At 38.1% G+C, this 17512-nt stretch overlaps 1 protein-coding gene across 1 annotated transcript in view; it reads right to left on the bottom strand.

Annotated features, from left to right (window-relative positions):
• Positions 1-17512, bottom strand: part of LOC108792938 (glutamate receptor ionotropic, kainate 2) — a 542451-nt gene that overhangs the window by 128826 nt on the left and 396113 nt on the right. Inside the window, exons 11-12 of the mRNA XM_018563830.1 lie at positions 14047-14253; positions 729-952 (exon numbers count right to left, since the gene is read on the bottom strand). Of these exons, the coding sequence (XP_018419332.1) occupies positions 729-952; positions 14047-14253 (431 nt within the window). The remainder of the gene's footprint in view (positions 1-728; positions 953-14046; positions 14254-17512) is intronic.

Below are 17512 nucleotides of genomic sequence, written 5' to 3'. Positions count from 1 at the left end.
AGACCTTGAAGGAAGTGAGGGGGCAATATACCCAATATATGGCAGATTGGATTATTTTATAGAACATTCCTAGATCATTTCAGTCACAGAATATGCTTTATACACATTGCACACATTGGCATTGCTTTGTAAATGCTAGTCTGAAGTACATCAAATTCAATGAGCAGTTTTCTTGAAAGGCTTTAAATCCTTCAGCTACAGTCTGGGAAGGCTGAAAACAGAACTTAATAGGAACACTTTCTGCAGCTTTAGCGAGCTTGAGGAAGGTATTGCATGCTTCACCACTGCTTGAAGCTCACCTCCACAAATTAAGCATATGTTGGCTTATAGGTTGAATAATTTTGAACAAGGGTTATACAAGCATTATTAAGATGTGTGTGGCTCAGAAAGTTTGGGTCATGTAGAAGGGATAGATTTATTCATGCAAGATTTTTGTGGAGTAAGATTCAGAACAGAGTGTGACATGCACTTGTCATGTTAAGCACTAACTTAGCTGTTATTGGTTAATATTGGTTTAGCTGCAGCAAACATAGTTGTGATAATGTACATTATTAAGCACTATAAGTATCATAGGCAAACAATTTTTGGTGACAGCCTTAAATGACTTGCACATCATAACAGCAATATTGAAACAAAGCAGAATGTAGAGAACCTGTGACATTTGACAGTTACATATTCAGATTTAATAGAGCATAACTGTCAAACAATCACAGTGTTAGTTATGTTACCTGGCTATGACAAAGAGCACACAACTGACACCCAAGTAAGCCAGCAGAATATACATCCAGATATCAGGGGAAAGAGGATTCAGGAAGGAGAAGACGCCTGGGTTTGTACCATTAGGCTTTCGGTACAAAATACTTATTCCAAGAGTCATAAATGGTTTGGTGAAGTCGATGACCTGTTCTCTCACATAGGTAATAGCCAGTGGTGCAACTGCAAGATCAGCTTTCTGTTGATAGAAAAAAACAAGAAATATATTGAGTGACTCAAACTAGGCAGCAACATTAACTACATTTAACTGTTTGGTAACAGTTAACACTTTGGTGGACAAAACTCCAAAGTATTACAATATAAACTAAGGTGTAACTATCTATCTGTAAGTTGATATATCTGACCCTACAGTACATAGATAATGTCTGAGGTAAACATGTAAACAGAGAGGTTTATTATTTAACCGCTTGAAGACCAGGTGTTTAGACCCCCTTCCTGGCCAGGCCATTTTTCAGTGTTCAGCGCTGCAGTACTTTGACTGACATTTATTCCGTCATGCAACGTTGTACTGAAATGAATTTTATACAATTTTTTGGGGACAGATAGAGCTTTCTTTTGGTGGTATTTAATCACCACTGGGGGTTTTATTTTTTACTATATTCAGGAGAAATTACTGAAATTTTTTTTACATTATGATATAAAACAACTAATATTACCCACTTTTTGGTAAAATATAAAAGACGGGGTCACGTCGGGTAAATAGACACCAAACATGTCAAGCTTAAAAATTGCGCGCACTCGCGAAATCTCAAAAAACTAGCATACCCAAAATTGGCCATAGGCGACGCTTTAAAAGCTTTTACAGCTCATCAGTTTAGTGTTATCAGTGATTGATGGCCCTAGAACTATTGCTCTCATTCCGACGTTTGCGGTGATATGTAACATGTCCGGCGTCATGGGCGCAATCGATTTCGCAGGTATGCGCACCTGACGCATGTTTACATGCGTGTATGTAGGGGTGGGGACTTTAATTATTTTTTATGTGTAACTTTAAAAAAATTTGGGGGGAAACTTTACATTTTTTTCCTATTTTTTTTTTCACTTACTTTTATTGCTATCACAGAGGGGGCTGAGAGACCCCTCTATGTGATAGCAAAAGAGGTGACAGGTCCTCTTCATGGAGACATCAGGGGTCTCCAAGACCCCTAATGTCACCTAGGACCCCCTTGAAGAAGCTGATGAAGCAGAGATCTGCTTCATCAGCTTCTCTCCAGCATCTGAAGCTGGAGAGTGACACGAGAATGCGGAAGTGATGTAATATACACCACTTCCGCATTCTGACAGCTGAGAGGGGACCGGAGGGAGGTCGTGAACTGACCTACCTCTGATCCCCTGTGACAGAAGCAGTATGCTGGTCCCGGGCTCACACCGGAGCCCGGGACCAGCTTGACAGTGGGAGGGGGGAGCCGTGGAGGGGGGGCGCACGTCACGGGACCTCATACAAGCGATCCGCTGGCTCTATAGCCGGCGGATCACTTGTATATTAACGGGCATCGCTGCCTGTTTTCAAATCACGGGCATTTCCCGCTCGCGCGTGCCGCGGCGGATGCAACAGGACGTGTATACACGCCCAGTTACATCCAAGAAGCTCCCTGCCGGCCGTGTATACACAACGGCCGTCCGGGAGGTAGTTAAAGAAAAATGTATAACCTTACAAAAATTATGAATAATCATCGCCTCATTTGGATCCCTAAAAAAGTTAAGTACCTTTAGATGGTGTGCATCTGAAGGTGCTCTGAGTGACATTCTTACAGTCTGTGTTTTATTGCATGCAGATACATGTTTTATTTACAGTAAACGGCAATCTGCAGTGACCTGTGATAACTAATAAAAATTCAACTGTCATCTACCTGAGTACAGTAAACTGAAATCAAATACAGTAATAACCATTACTGTATTTTACACAACCATTGCATTTTCTGCTTACTTGTGTTACATAACTTTGTGCAGCATACCATTAAAATTAGTCATTACTTACCTTACATGATTTTAAACTTATAGATTGTCTTGTTAAATGTGTAATCACCCACCAATCAGATTTTGTGGTTCAACCCATTTGATCATATCCCACTATTGTAAAATTGCAATTTGGACCCAAATTAACAGGCCATAAGCAACGTGAAAAATAATTTGAATACCCTTGTTTATTTTGATATATTTCTTAAAAATACAGGAAGGAAGAGGGTTTCACATGCTCACTGCTGTCCCTTTCCTGGAAACCAGGCTGCATGCCTGAACAAAGCTCTTGTTAGAACATTTAGGGGAACTCCACATTATCTTTTTGAAATGTCACTTTTAACCCTTCACTGCCAATGATGTATGCCACACGTCACTGGCAACGGGCCCATATTTTGTCGCAGTTTCAAAGGGTACACACAATTTTTAAGATTGGCATGTTGAGAATCTTTTTACTTGGAATACCATTATCTTTTATATGTTACAAATAAGGGTATTATATTATTTTTTTGTACTAAAATTAACTTATGTGTAATTTTTACTGAAGTGTTGTGTTTTATAAAGTGTTGCGTTAAAATCATGCACCGCAAAAATTTGTAACTGCTGCAATTTTATTCTACAGGGAATAATATAACTTTTGGGGGTTTGAAGCAATTTTCAGGCCTAGAATGTGGATTACAACATGTGCAAAATAAACACAGAAACACCTTCGCAGCGAAAGGGTTAAAAGAATACATTCTATTGTTTTGTAACAGCACATGCAGCTTTAGGCCCCCCCATGTTTGTAATTTAAAATATCGGAGTATTTTCAATGTTGCCGTTTAATACCCATATAAAGACTCTTTGTCAACTGAACAATATTTCATTTTATTTCTTTATGCATTGGCACATATCCTCCATGGTAGTGCCCAGCTACCCATACCCTTTTTAAACAATATCTTGCCTATTAGCCTTGAAGGCCAGAAGAAATAAGCAAGATTCAGCTTGGCAGAGAAGTGTACACCATAAAATTGACTGAATAGAATGAAACATGCTTTGGCAAATACATGTGTATGCATTTCCACAGTGTATTTACTTTTACCCATTTCATCAACTACCGAGGTAAGATATCAGAGCCAAATTCAATGATTTTCATAGACCTGAAAAGGCTGATAACTGTTAGGGGTTGATTTACTAACCTTATAAACACACCACGAACATGTATACACCGCTGTAGTGTGTTCCCTCCCAGCATGATCTATGGGTGGAATCTAAACAACGTTGTAGTGTGTACACACCCAGCAGGTGTGTTGTGCAAAGCCTTGCATGAATTGCAAGGTGATGTTGTGTAAATTAGCTCTATGTTGTGTTGCTTGCGCTGATGAATGCAGGAATGTAAATGCATGAGCTAACCATTTTTGTCTAAACTGTGAAGCAGCATTATATATGCATCATGTGCATGATTTTTCCATATATGGCATTAGTGGAAATATGCTTTTAGAGACTTTTTGGTTGATAAATACGTTTTGCTGTGTGAAAATCACACGCACCTGGTGCATGCGTGTGTTTAGGTTAGTAAATCAACCCCTTAGTGTCAGAAACATCTGATTGTGCTATTCTAAATATATAAGTATTTTGCCTTTTTTTATTCTTTTCATATAAAAAAAGAAAGCCATTGGGTCTTAAAATATAAATCAACTGCGACAGAAGAAAATCACTAAAGTGAGTATTGAGAAAATAAGACAGTAAGAAGCTTGAAAGAGTTTTATACACTGCTTCAAGCATAAACCCTTGCAGTGATACACAAGAGTAATCTTCAACTAGTATGTCCTGAGGATTAAAGTGAACTTTCCTTTTCTATCTGCCTCAAAGGCAGAAAACTGAGATTAGTTTATGTTTCATCTAGTCACCCAGCTGTACCTTTTATATGTACAATCAAGCAATGACTGATATTCTCTATCTTATAGATATGACATCCCAAGGCATTAAAATGTATAGTAAAAGAACCAACTGCATAAATACATAATATTTGAACTAACTTCATGAAAATAGTAATATCATGTCCTTCAGTAAAAGATAATGTTTTCTCTTAGTAATAATTTTCTAGAAATTGTATATATGTCAATACTTGAAGACAGGTTCAGTATGCCATAATACCAATCTAGCGTATAAAAATAAAATACATGCTAAGGTTTTCATCTAGTTTGGTTGGTTTGCTAGCTTCTCAGTTTGAAGAGACTGTATAAAAAAATAGAACGGAAACAGTGATGAAAGAAAAAGGATAAGACATGATAGTTCTACATGTTGATTACATCTTGCTTCCTTTTGGTTAGGATTAAAAAAACTCAATGGCACATGAAAGATGTATTTGGTTGTTAAACTATTTTTCCATCAATAAACAGCAGTTGGAAAAACTGAAAACAATTGGTATTAAAGTTTGCCATGATTTGCTGTATATGATTTTTTTAAAACACATGTTTCTTTATAATCCATCAATTTCCTGGGAGGAATCTGGATCTGCTCCCTTTTTAGTTAATTCTTGATATCTTTGTGTAGACTGATTTTACAGGATGTAGGTTTTGGGCTTAAGACCAAGCTCCAGTCAAAACTTTTAAAAAATGTTTTAGATAGACCTGGGAATAGTTAATATTTCTGTCAAACTTGAAATGCTGCCTGTTACCCAATTGGGTATATTCCTCCTTACTTTCTGTCCCTGTGACAACAGGACAAGAAATGAGAGGAGTGGATGATATCCAAACAGAAAGACAGACAGTAGTAATATTCTGACAGATTCTTACCCTCCCTCCCTTTTTGTGAAAAAAAAATGTTTTGTTGCAGTTTGTGTCTGCTTTTGAAATTGATTCCGTTATTTACTGTACAGGCAGGATGTGAATGGAAATCACTCCAGTAGGGACTGCAAGAAATATCCCTGCCCTATCCTGTTCACAAATTTTTGGCTGAAGTTGGGCTTTTAGTGGATGTTTGGGGTATACTGGCTGGATACTAAAGAGAAACAATGTTATTTAGACTAGACATGTAAGCAGGCAAACAATTCATTTTTTAAATGACTGAGCTTGTTTTTAGTTTCTGTTCGTAAATGACTGACACACTTTTGACATTTTTGCTGTGTGATTCTTTCACGTCAGTAATATACTTTCATACATTTTGTTTTTTTTAGAGGACAGATAAGGCTATATATTGAGATCACATATGTGCACCTAACGCCTCACTTAGGACAAATAAAATATAAAAAAAGGAAAAACAACTTAAAGAAAACACCTTTTCCCCAGTTTTGCTTTGTAGTATTTTTTAGAAAAATAGCACAGCTAAAAATGCATTAAATATAATTATTTATTTGTCCTTTATTTGGAAAAACCTCACATTCCTAGGATTTTAGAAAATGTTCTGTACTTCTCAGCCTAAAACTAAAACCTAAAATTTGAATCTTTTTTCTCCAAAAGCTAAAGCTAAAAGTGGTCACTTGGCATACAATGTCATTAAGGGGTCTATTCACAAAGCTGCCGAAGGATCTGGCCGTAGCTTCGGCCGATCCTTCGGCTAGCTTCAGCCGTACCAGCCTGAAGTGAATAGCCGAACAGTGTTCGGCTCACTTCACTTCTGATCGGTCATTCACTCGGCTGCCCTCGGCAGCTTTGTGAATAGACCCCTTAGTGTCACACTTAGTGACAGTGACATACTTTGAACAACATGAGTGGCTAAATAAAAACAAATTAACATCTTAGGGGTGAAAAAACAAAGCTTTCGAAGGATCGGCCGAAGCTACGGTCAGATCCTTCGGCAGCTTTGTGAATAGACCCCACTGTTTCAGCAATAAAAAAATGTAGCTAAATGTTCTATTGCTGAAAGTTTAGAAAAAAAGCCGCTATACGCCGGGATTTCCCAATCTATACCAGCTGTCAGTGATGACTAGAGCTGCAAATGCCGCTCTGTTCTCACTGTCAATTCCTGAAAGGGATTGGGTGTCTGAAAAAGCCTAACTTTTTCATTAATGGATCCATTAATGAATGGTAACTGCTGATTCTCAGTGGTAACCGACATTACAGAGCCGCAAATAGATGATCAAGTACAGTGTACGCAGTGTGAGCAGTCATTTGGGGACTTCGTGGCGGATGTACCATGTGCATCTCCCGTCATGAAGGTGTTAATTCAGTTTAGGATTTAAATTTGGACAAATCCAAAATTTTTGTTAATTTCAGGTGCGACAGTATTTCTGAATTCATTTTTGTTGCACCAAAGTGACATTAGAAAAAAAAAAATTTTTTTTAACTGTCAGCAGAAACAATATAAAAAAAGTGTAGTATCCCCCCCAATTTATACCAAACCCTTTAAGTCTGGTAGGAATGTTGGGGGGGACCCCAAGCCAATAAAAGTGTGGGGTTCCCCTCAAAAGTCATACCAAACCTTTAAGGTCTGGTAGGGGTTATAGGGGGCCCCAGCATAAAAAAAAATTGAGGTTCCCCTAAAATCCCTTGCCCAACCCTTCATTTGAGCATGCTCCCTCCCTTCTGCATCATGTTAGGCCACATGCCATCGACATGGGGAGGGTGCTTTGCCGGGGGACCCCCTGTAAAAGCACCTTGTCCCCATGTTGATGAGGACAAGGGCCTCTTCTCCACAGCCCTGGCCCGGTGGTTGTGGAGGTCTGTGGGGGGATTACTGTTTCATAAAGGGGGTACCCAGATCTTACCCCCCATGAGTGGGTAAAGGGTACATGTTACACCTACTCATTCACCAAATAGTAAATAAACATACAACACCATGAAAAAGTCCTTTATTAGAGAAAAACACAAGACAGTTTTTGACAATTTCTTTATTTAAAAAAAATACAATCTATTGTCAATCGCGTCGTCCAATATATGGATCCACGTCAATCCCAATGAACGATGGCCACCAACTCTCCAAAAAAGAAAAAACCCGATGCACACGGACCCATCCTATCCCCATGAACTCTGTTATGAATAATAACAACAACTTGGCTTCCAGACCTGAATGGCATTTGGGAGTCTGAATAGCATTCAGGAGCTCCCAAATGCCATTGGAGAACAGAGTTGCTATTATGACAGAGGCTGGTCCCGAATGTCAACAAATGGGCCAAACAAGTCCTGTTCATAGTGATTGATGTGGATCTACATTGATGGACAATGTGATTGATGATGGATTGCTTCGATGAACATTTTTTTTAAATAAAGGAATTGTCAAAAACATGTGTCTTGTGATTTTTTTTTAATAAAGGACTTTTTCATAGTGTTGTGTGTCTATTTATTATTTTATTTACTATTTGGTGAATGAGTAGGGGTAACAACAAGGTGGGATTAGGTTGCCCACTTTATGAAATTGGGCACCCAGATTCAGATAAGTCCCCCTGCCCACAGACCCCAACAACAAGCGGGCCAGGGTTGTGGAGAAGAGGCGACTTGTCCTTATCAACATGGGGACAATGTGTTTTTCCAGGGGGCACAGATCTTAGATGCAATCTGTACTCACTGTACAGTTCTCACTCTACAGCCACCAAGGACTGTCCTCTGAGATTCTGGAATTATTATGCATGCCCCAGGGTATAAACATAGCTAAAATATATGTAAGTACACCTTAGCCCTATTGCAAAGTCAAAGTGTATATTGAACATTTCAAAACAATGTTTCAGAGCCAAGTAGGACCCCTTCATCTGGCACATACCTGAATGGGTCCGGCATAGCTTCAAAACATATCATTTAAGTGTGATTTTTCAAAATTAATCTAATCTTTCAATAAACAACTGGAATTTGTAATGTGATTCAAGAGGTGAAATGCCTATGTCTTTGCCCAATAACAGCATGCTAAATTCCTGAAGCTATTTTTGGTATAGTGTGTAATGATTTGCATAATCAAAATTAACGTTCTTATTTCCTAAACAGCAAAGTTTTTTTAGTATTTTGATTTTACTAGTAAGGAACTGTATGAATATAATGAAGTTCAGAGCATAACTAAAGGCAGCACTTTTTAGATTTGGATAGAGTACAGAAGGGTTAGAACCAATTTCAGGGTTTTATTGCTGTCTGTGTCCCCATTAGCGAGATTCACTCTCTTTAATTGTCCTGATTTTGAGTTGCCACCAAAACAGAAATAGAGGGGACATTTTGGAATGAGACACTTGTTCCTATGACAACTGTCAGGGGATTTCCTCACTTTGGAAAGATATCCTTTCACTTCCTGTGTCTAATAAGACACAGATGGCAAAACCCACCCCTACTCTATCCAAATTGAAAATATTTTTGGCTTTAGTTATACTTTAAATCTATAATGCTATGAATCATTTAAACTATTTTCTATATGTATACATAATACCAAAGTATGAAATAAAGAAGGTTAAATAATAAAGGTTTCATTATTTTAATTTTAATTTTCTACTTTTGTTTTTTTTGTTTGTTTGAGGAACTCAGTAGTAAACAATACAGTACAATGATAAAGGGATTCTTCAAAGAGAAACAGTAAGAGCAGAGTAAGCAGTGACGTATATAGGGGAGATAGAGAGGTCCAAATCCCATCAGAGAATCCCAGCCCAGAGTGTCCAGAGCAAGATTAGGCAGCATCACAGCAGCTACATACTCCATTGAATATATCGCCAGGATGACAGGTGGAATGATCTGTGGCTCTGTGTTGTCACATCACTCACCTCTTGCTTAATTCCTATCCAAAGTGGCAGCAAACAGGCCAGTTACACACTCATGACACCCTCCTATCCAACTGGCACTGAGATAAGTAACTGTTCATGGTGCACCCCTGACCCACAAACATGCACAATTGTGCCGTGATCGCTTTTTAGAGGTTGGTGGAGTGTAGATACATTTGAATGTATCAGTTGTTGCTATGTTCTTTTTATCATGTGGTCAATTTGTATATCTGCAGATATAGGATGATAATTTTACATTTTCAAAGAAAGAGAAAGAACCACACAGTCATGAGATATGCATCATGAGTAGTTTTGATATTCCTGATTTTCAGTGTGCTGGGACTTCTAATCCCACCGTCTACCTCTTTGACACAATCCTAGCTGTCACTTTTCTTTAATGATGGTACCAAAGGTCTTAAAATATACAAAAACATTTGGTAAGTTGTATATCATGATAGAGTAACATTTGCACAAAAGTTCATGGCATGGAATATCATGTCTTAATTTAGAACCTAAATATTGCTTTTTAAATAGCAAGGGTATAATTAGATTTTTCTACAGTTATGCAGAACATCAGTAATGCTGTGCTACTAAATCACTATGCCTGAAGAAAAACATTAATTCTTAATTTCTTTCTTTTTAAAGCAAACATATTAAATGCAAAACTATAATTAAAAGTGTGCTTCAACATATATTTTAATTCCTTATTGCCTCTTAGCAATATACACTTATTTTCAAGGTTTTTTTATAGTTAGATTAGACAAGTTAGGAAAACATGATTTGATATTTAATTTGGGAAATAAAAACAACATCTACTTTAATGTGTATACAAACCTTTCGCTTTATCTAATTAAATTATTTTTTTTTAAACTTTTTCTTAGATCTGGAGAAAGTGGTAACTTTGCAGCTCTTAAAATGGTGTATAGGTGTCCAAAAATGGGAAAAACTCTACTGTAAAACTTCAGGTCCACACTATGGACCTGATTTACTAAAAATATGCACATTTGCAGGTGCATCAATGCAAACCAGTTTGAACAACTTAAAACTGTGATAGGAAATATACAGTGGGTTCTCTTACACCAGTGGCTTGCTAAGCAGCACATGCTCCAGCATCCAAACATAGGCAAGTGGTAGCATACCCATATGCTTTGGCTCAGCTGAGCCATAGTGACAACCGAAGTGTGGAGAAATGTCAGCCGAAGCTGACCGATCTCCACACAAATGACAGCTGGGCGGAGCCAGCCGGAATCTCACGGCTCGCCCCACCCATTGGTAATGACAGATCGGCTTCCCCAAATGACCTGGGGATGCTGATCTGTCATTAAACAAGAACAACTGGGTGGAGCCGGCCATGATGTCATGGCTGGCTCCGCCCAGTTGTTATTTCTTGCCCGGGACCTGCTAGAATACTATATGTGAAACAGTTGGGCGGAGCTAGGGGTGATGTGACCGCTAGCTCTGCCCAAGTGTTTATATTTTGCCACCACCTGTAAGATTTGACATTATGCGGCGGGAATTCCTTGCATGTGGTCAGGTCGACGTGTGTCGTTTTTTCCCTTCAAAATATAATTTTTTTCATTTTCCTATTTTCTTTCCTTGTTTAAATACTTTTTCAACTTTTTTATTTGTTTAATTTTTTTTATATTCTGCTCACTAACCTGGAGGTAATGAGCAGAACAGCCGAGCCGAATGCCACTTGGCAGCATTCGGCTATTCACTTACTGCCATTCGGCCCCTATGAGAATAGGGACAAACAGCAGCGAGTGAGCTGCTGGCGCATTGGCTCAGCCAATCCAGATGTTGATCTCCAAACTCCTTCTGTGCTTCGGCTCAGCAGAACATGCAGAGCATGTTCGGCTGACCGAAGGCAGCCGATGCCTTCAGCAACTAAGTGAATAACCCCCTTAGTGTGCTAGACCAGTGTCTCTTAATGGAAGGCACGTATTTAACATTGCAACAATACAGAACTATAGCTTACATTTATAAATGTTTCAGGACCATGGAAAGTACATTTAACTTTTTTCTATTCTGCTCCCTACCCTGGCAACAGCTGAGCTTAATGCTGCTGGGCAGCATTTGGCTATTCACTTACTGCCATTCAGCCACTATGAGATTAGGGGCGGGCGGCAGCTAGTGAGCTGCCGGAGCTTTGGCTACGCTGATCCAGATGTTGGGTCGGCTGAGTCGAACTCCTTCTGCACTTCAGATCAGCCAAAGCTGCGGAGCATGTCAGCCGAAGGCAGCCGATGTAAGGCTGATTTTAGCCAATGTATGGCTGAAATCAGCCGTATAAGGCTGAAGGGAATTCTGGCTGCCTTCAGCAGCTAAGTGAATAACCCCATTAGTGTGCTAGACTAGTGTCTCTCAATGGAAGGCACACTTATTTTACATTGCAACAATACAGAAATATAGCTTACATTTATAAATGTGTCAGGACCATGGACAGTACCAATAAGTATATTGCTTCATGACTGACACTGCAGCAAGCTGCAGTAACATTGCAAGTTTGGAAACTACTAGTAACCTCACCTATACACAATTGTATTGTGGTGTACCATCCTGCACAATATGTTTTTCTAGAAAGAGCACACTCTAACCACTCTTCACTCTTGTGAAGCTGGATAAGGAATAAACTTAAAAAAGGTATAGTTTTTACTTTCTAGTATTGAGAATGACAATTGGAATAATAAATGCACTTGTTTTGCACATGCACACTTATTTAACAGAAAGTTCCATTTTTTTGCATTACTTTCAGATTATATCATAGCCTAGACATGTGCACTGCCAAAAAATTTGTTTAGTTTCGTTTCGTTTTAAATTTGGATTTGTGTTATTTCGTTTTTCGGGATTCGGGTGTGAAAGTCAATGCGGATTCGGAATTCGGATTCGGACGAAATTCATTAGCGGTAGTTTGTTCGAACGTTCGTTTCGTTTTCGTTTCTTATTCATTTCGTTCATCCGTTCATTCGTTTGCAGCAAAGTGACATTTGAGGGGGAAAATGTTTTTCTTCAACGGACGAAACGAATAAGAAACGAAACGAACGTTCGAACGAACTACCGCTACCGAATTTCGGAAACGGAAATTCGGATTCGTTTGTATTCGTTATATCTGTAATTCGGATACATACGAATGTCCGAATTTCCGAAAATTCGTCCGAATTTCGATTCGGAACGAAACGAATCGCACATTTCTATCATAGCCTATTGTAATTGTTTTCAAATTATTTTACACCCAAGCTAAAAGTTTCTACAACATCCAAACCACTTGATTTTTATGTCTAATGCCACATATTTTTATTGTTGAAAAAGGTATTAGCGATTGTTTTCCTATTCATTACTCAATTAGCAAATACTTATTTCCCGGAATTCACACTCAATTGCCTGCCTGGACCCATACAAATTATGTATAAGTGATAGTAAGCAATTGTAATTAACTTAGTCTTTTCCTTCAAATTTCAAAAGTGGTCAGTACCCATCTCTTATACAGAACATGCAAAAAAACTCACAGGGGTTTACAGCATTTAACTATGCAGTGACTTGGACTGACTAATAGCCTCTAAGGCATAGATGTGTTACCAAATAAAATAAAGTTTTTTCAGAGGCACTACACCACCAGTATTTACCCTTATTATTGCCGGCAAATTCCAAGATCTGCAAGTAATTAAACCAATAGAGAAGTAAATGACCGTACTTAAAAGAGAACTATGGGCTAACTGTTTTTCCCCATAGTTCTCTTTAGGGTCATGAGAGGACATACACTAATCTCCTCCCGTGACCCAAAGCTCAGTATATCGCGGGCTATTTCACACGATATACTGAGAGCACCACAGCTGGGACAGTTCCCAACAATACTGTCGAGATCCACTCAGCAGTGTGCGTGACAGCTAGCTCTGCCTATCTAGAGGCAGAGCCAGCTGTGCACACCCCTCCCCTGTTCATTCCTCCACTCAGTTCTGTAGTCCCGATACACTCCCTAGGGTAACAACACTGCTCCTCCATAAATAAAGTACAGTAACTGAATGTTTCCCCCTAGGAGAGGAAGTGTGTTAATAGCAGAATAACCAGTTGAAAAGGAAAAAGCTAAAAACGAGAAAACAAATGGAGCCACCTAATTTAAGGATTTGAAAGCTGCAATAAATTCAATTTTTGGGGAGGATTAATACACTTTAGTTCTAGGGAACATATGCCATCTTTAAAATTATGAATGCATTGCTCTCAGAATACCTTACTTCAAATTACATTACACAACAATTTGAATTATAGCTCCACCATATATTTACAGTATATCATTATAAGCCATAATGGGTAAATTCATCCAGCTAAAATGTTTTTTTGGGGAAATAAACATATCACTCAAATCAGCAGCAAGGTACACTGGCTGAAGTTTGTGGACCCTTTTCATCCTGCATTATAGCAGCCTATACTGCCAAACATTCTGAATTTTTTAAAATGCAAATTAAATGATTAGCAGCAGTTCAGCCTCTTTATCTCTCCTTGTTGTATAAGTGACATGAAAATTGGGTTTTGTTGTAAAATTTGACAATTGTTTGCCATTAATCAGATTTAAAAATAGTAACTCTGAAAGTAATTTAAGTTAGAATGTCTCACTCTTTGGTTTAACAAGGGAATAGCGGGCAAAAAAATAATATTAATAAAAGTAAACTTACATGATCCATGAGCTCACGAACCATCCCATTCCATTGTTGATTGGTATCATCTTTAGCTCCATATTTGCCATCCTCCACTAACCTAATTTCATATTTAAATCCAAGAATTTCAGATAATTTTTGAAGTAAGTCAATGCAATAGCCTTCAAATCTCTCCTTTCCATAAAGCGGTTTATCAGATTTCTTGAACATCACATAAGGTTCTTCCTATTAAATGAAATTTGTTTTTTTTTTATCATTTAGTAACTTTACTCAGAACTCTGTTACTTCAATAACACATTCTGACCACCAAAGTATCTTTAGAAAGGCTGTAAAGAAAAAACTAAAAAAAACTGCCTGTAAATGGAACCCAATGTGTTGTATTGACTCATTCTTTCTTCTCTGAAGTACCAGTGAATAAAAGTAACTGGAATAATCAAATGTGATTTTACTTATTTGTATCTGACAATTTTATACATTTCTTGAAATTGTTCTCTATTGTTAATGCAACAGTTCTGGTCTTGCACCTGCAGCTGCAATTTCATTGAGTGTTTTCTATCTGTGTGGTGGTGTGTTTAAATAAGGGAATATATATTTCTTTGACAAAAGGTATTTATAGATAAAATGTACCCCATAATATATTTTTAGAACTACAAAAATGAAAAAAGTAATGTTGCATTATATGGAATTTAAAACACTTTCAAAGATAAATATGTACTTTGGATACACATTTTTTCTGAGTAAGCTACATGTTTATACCCTACACAGCAAAATAAATCCTGACTGTATCAAACAGAAAAAAAGAGAACATTGCCCATACATATGTAATGATTAGGGATGCTCAGATACCAAGTACCATACTTGGTACAAATGGTACAAATACAAGTACATATACATTTCCACCTCCCAGACTAGACTAGAGAAAAACTCAAAAGTAAGGAGGCAGCTATCATTTTCAAGGAGCCTACAGGACTCCTGGGATTTGTGCATCCCTATTTTAATGTATAATTCGTTTTATGTTTTATATATATATACATATATATATATATTAGGGATGCACCAATTACCATTTTTTCCAGACCAAGTACTAATACTTGTCCAAGTAATAAAGATACCAATTACTGATATATTATTGTTTAGTGTCATGTGGCAGTTTTTCTAAAACAATGCAGACTAATGATTTCAGCACAGTGGAGGAGCCCCAGGGTCCAGTTGCAGTTGCACAGTTGCAACCACTCTCGTGAAAATGCCAAGTATCGGCTCTGGTATCTGAACATCCCTATGATCCTTCTAATTTAACACCTCCAAAAGCATTCACTGCAAGAGAAGCAATGACAAATACAAGACTTAGACATTATCTTTGTTTTAGGATGACATGCTTATGGATTATCACAATTCATATAATATTGATGCATTTGCTTTAGGTGCTATTAGTTTTCCGCAAGATGCCTTAGGCACCAACAGCCGTTTAAAAACCTGTATGTCCCCTAAGTGTTATTAAAAAAGAATTTCACAAAACAGAACCCTTGCAACCCCTTAACTCTTCCTTATCTGGACATTTAACTATCCTGTAAAATAATGCCTTGCTTCTTTAATACTCCCATTATTTAAAATGTATGCTTTGCCTATGCCTATCAACCTATATGCTTTAACACTTAACCTAAACCTAAAGTTTAAACTTCAGCCTAACATTTTACCCCAACTTTTTAATTTAACCTAGCACCTTAAAGTCTATTTCCACCTTTGTAAGTGATTAGCATTTATTGTGGTAATGAAGAGATGAAGTGATGATGTATACATATGCACATTTCATGACACACATTTCAGGCTTTCTTAATTTTTTATGACTGTCAGACTGTAATCAGCTGCCCCTCTCTGAGTCACCCATTGCAACGCGTTTAGTAAACACCAGCTTTGCCTTTACACATAATATACTGCCTGGAGAGGGGGAGGAGGGGGAGAGATATACACACATTTATTACATAGCACAGAGGCAAACATTTCCATGCCGATTATACAAGCAAAGTTAACAAAAAATGTAAGTGCCTGTGTTGATCTGCTGCCTGCTTTATGTACATCCTCTGCAAAGGTGAAAAGGGGCTTTACATGAGCATTTAACACTTAACCTCCCTTAAAATCGGAACCCTAACCTAACCCTAACATAAACCTCTCCATAACCTTAACTCTAGGATTAACTATCACTCTATCCATAACCATGTTAATCCCTCCCTATGTTATTGAGATGAGGAAAGGGGAAGATATTCTGCAGTCCTTAAACAGTTCCTGTCCTATTATGACAATTGTGATCATCTTTAGGTACAGTACAGTGAGAAAGTATGTTTACCCTAGAACAAGAAATGCTTTGTTTGGTGGAAACAAAGCCTAAAAAAATAAAGCTAATTCACCCATCACATCTGGACTGGTAAGCAGCAATATATTCCATTCTTTTCTTGGATTTAGACATGCTTTAACACAACCCCCTGTCTATTCTAAATGCTTAACAAACCCCTTAAAACCAATAGTTCAATCTTAACCTGAAGAAACTGAAAGTAAACCACTAATCACTGGCCTTAAAGATGGCCTAATTCAACACTATACAAACTAACCATCTGAACTACAGTATATTTTGCACATGATGCATGTGTGCTATAACCAAGCAGGTCCCATGCATAAATGGACCTGCTCCTCACTGCAGGTTCTTGAAAGATTAACCTCCCTGGCGGTAATCCCGAGCCTGGCTCGGGGTGAATTTTCAATGCTAGGAGCGGTAACCCCGAGCCAGACTCGGAGCTGCAGAGAAAAGTGACACTCACCTTGTCCCTGTGATACCACGGCATCATCTGCTGTACGCGGCCCGAAAATGAAACTAAAAGCCGGCATCTGACTTTTAGTTTCGTTTTCGGGCGTCACAGCAGGCGGGAAATTCAAAAGTGAAAAGTTGTAATGTACATAGAATACACACAATACAATGTAATCTGCTATGATTACACTTATGTATCAAACTATTTCACTTCAATTTTGTCCCTAGAGCTTTGTCCAGTGCCCTGCCTGACACTTTTTCACAATTATAAGAAATTATAATATAATAAATAATTATAAAAAATTATAATAAAATAATTAAAAAAATGGTCCAGTAAATGGGAATTCTGGGGGCGTTGCCTGATCCGTACCACAGTAAATAAAGTACCAAGTTCGCACATCACTGAGCTCGGTCGCAGAATCCTCGCTGTCCTCACTTTCAGTGTCTGTTGAGGAATTTCCCAACGAATCGCTATCACTCAATTCTGCAAGTAGTTCTAATTTACTATCGCTGTTTTCTACCTGGTCTAAAACCGCTTTTGACCTAAAACAGCGACGATTCTGCGACCGAGCTCAGTGATGTGCGAACTTGGTACTCTATTGACTGTGGTACGGATCAGGCTGCGCCCCCAGAATTCCCATTTACTGGACCATTTTTTTAAATTATTATATTATAATTTTTTATAAT

This window comes from Nanorana parkeri, unplaced genomic scaffold (genome assembly GCF_000935625.1).
Source record: "Nanorana parkeri isolate BGI_ZX_2015 unplaced genomic scaffold, ASM93562v1 scaffold703, whole genome shotgun sequence".
NCBI classification, from domain to species: Eukaryota; Metazoa; Chordata; class Amphibia; order Anura; family Dicroglossidae; genus Nanorana; species Nanorana parkeri.
The sequence above is the reverse complement of the archived record's forward strand: the minus strand, read 5'-3'. Positions and strand labels throughout refer to the sequence as shown.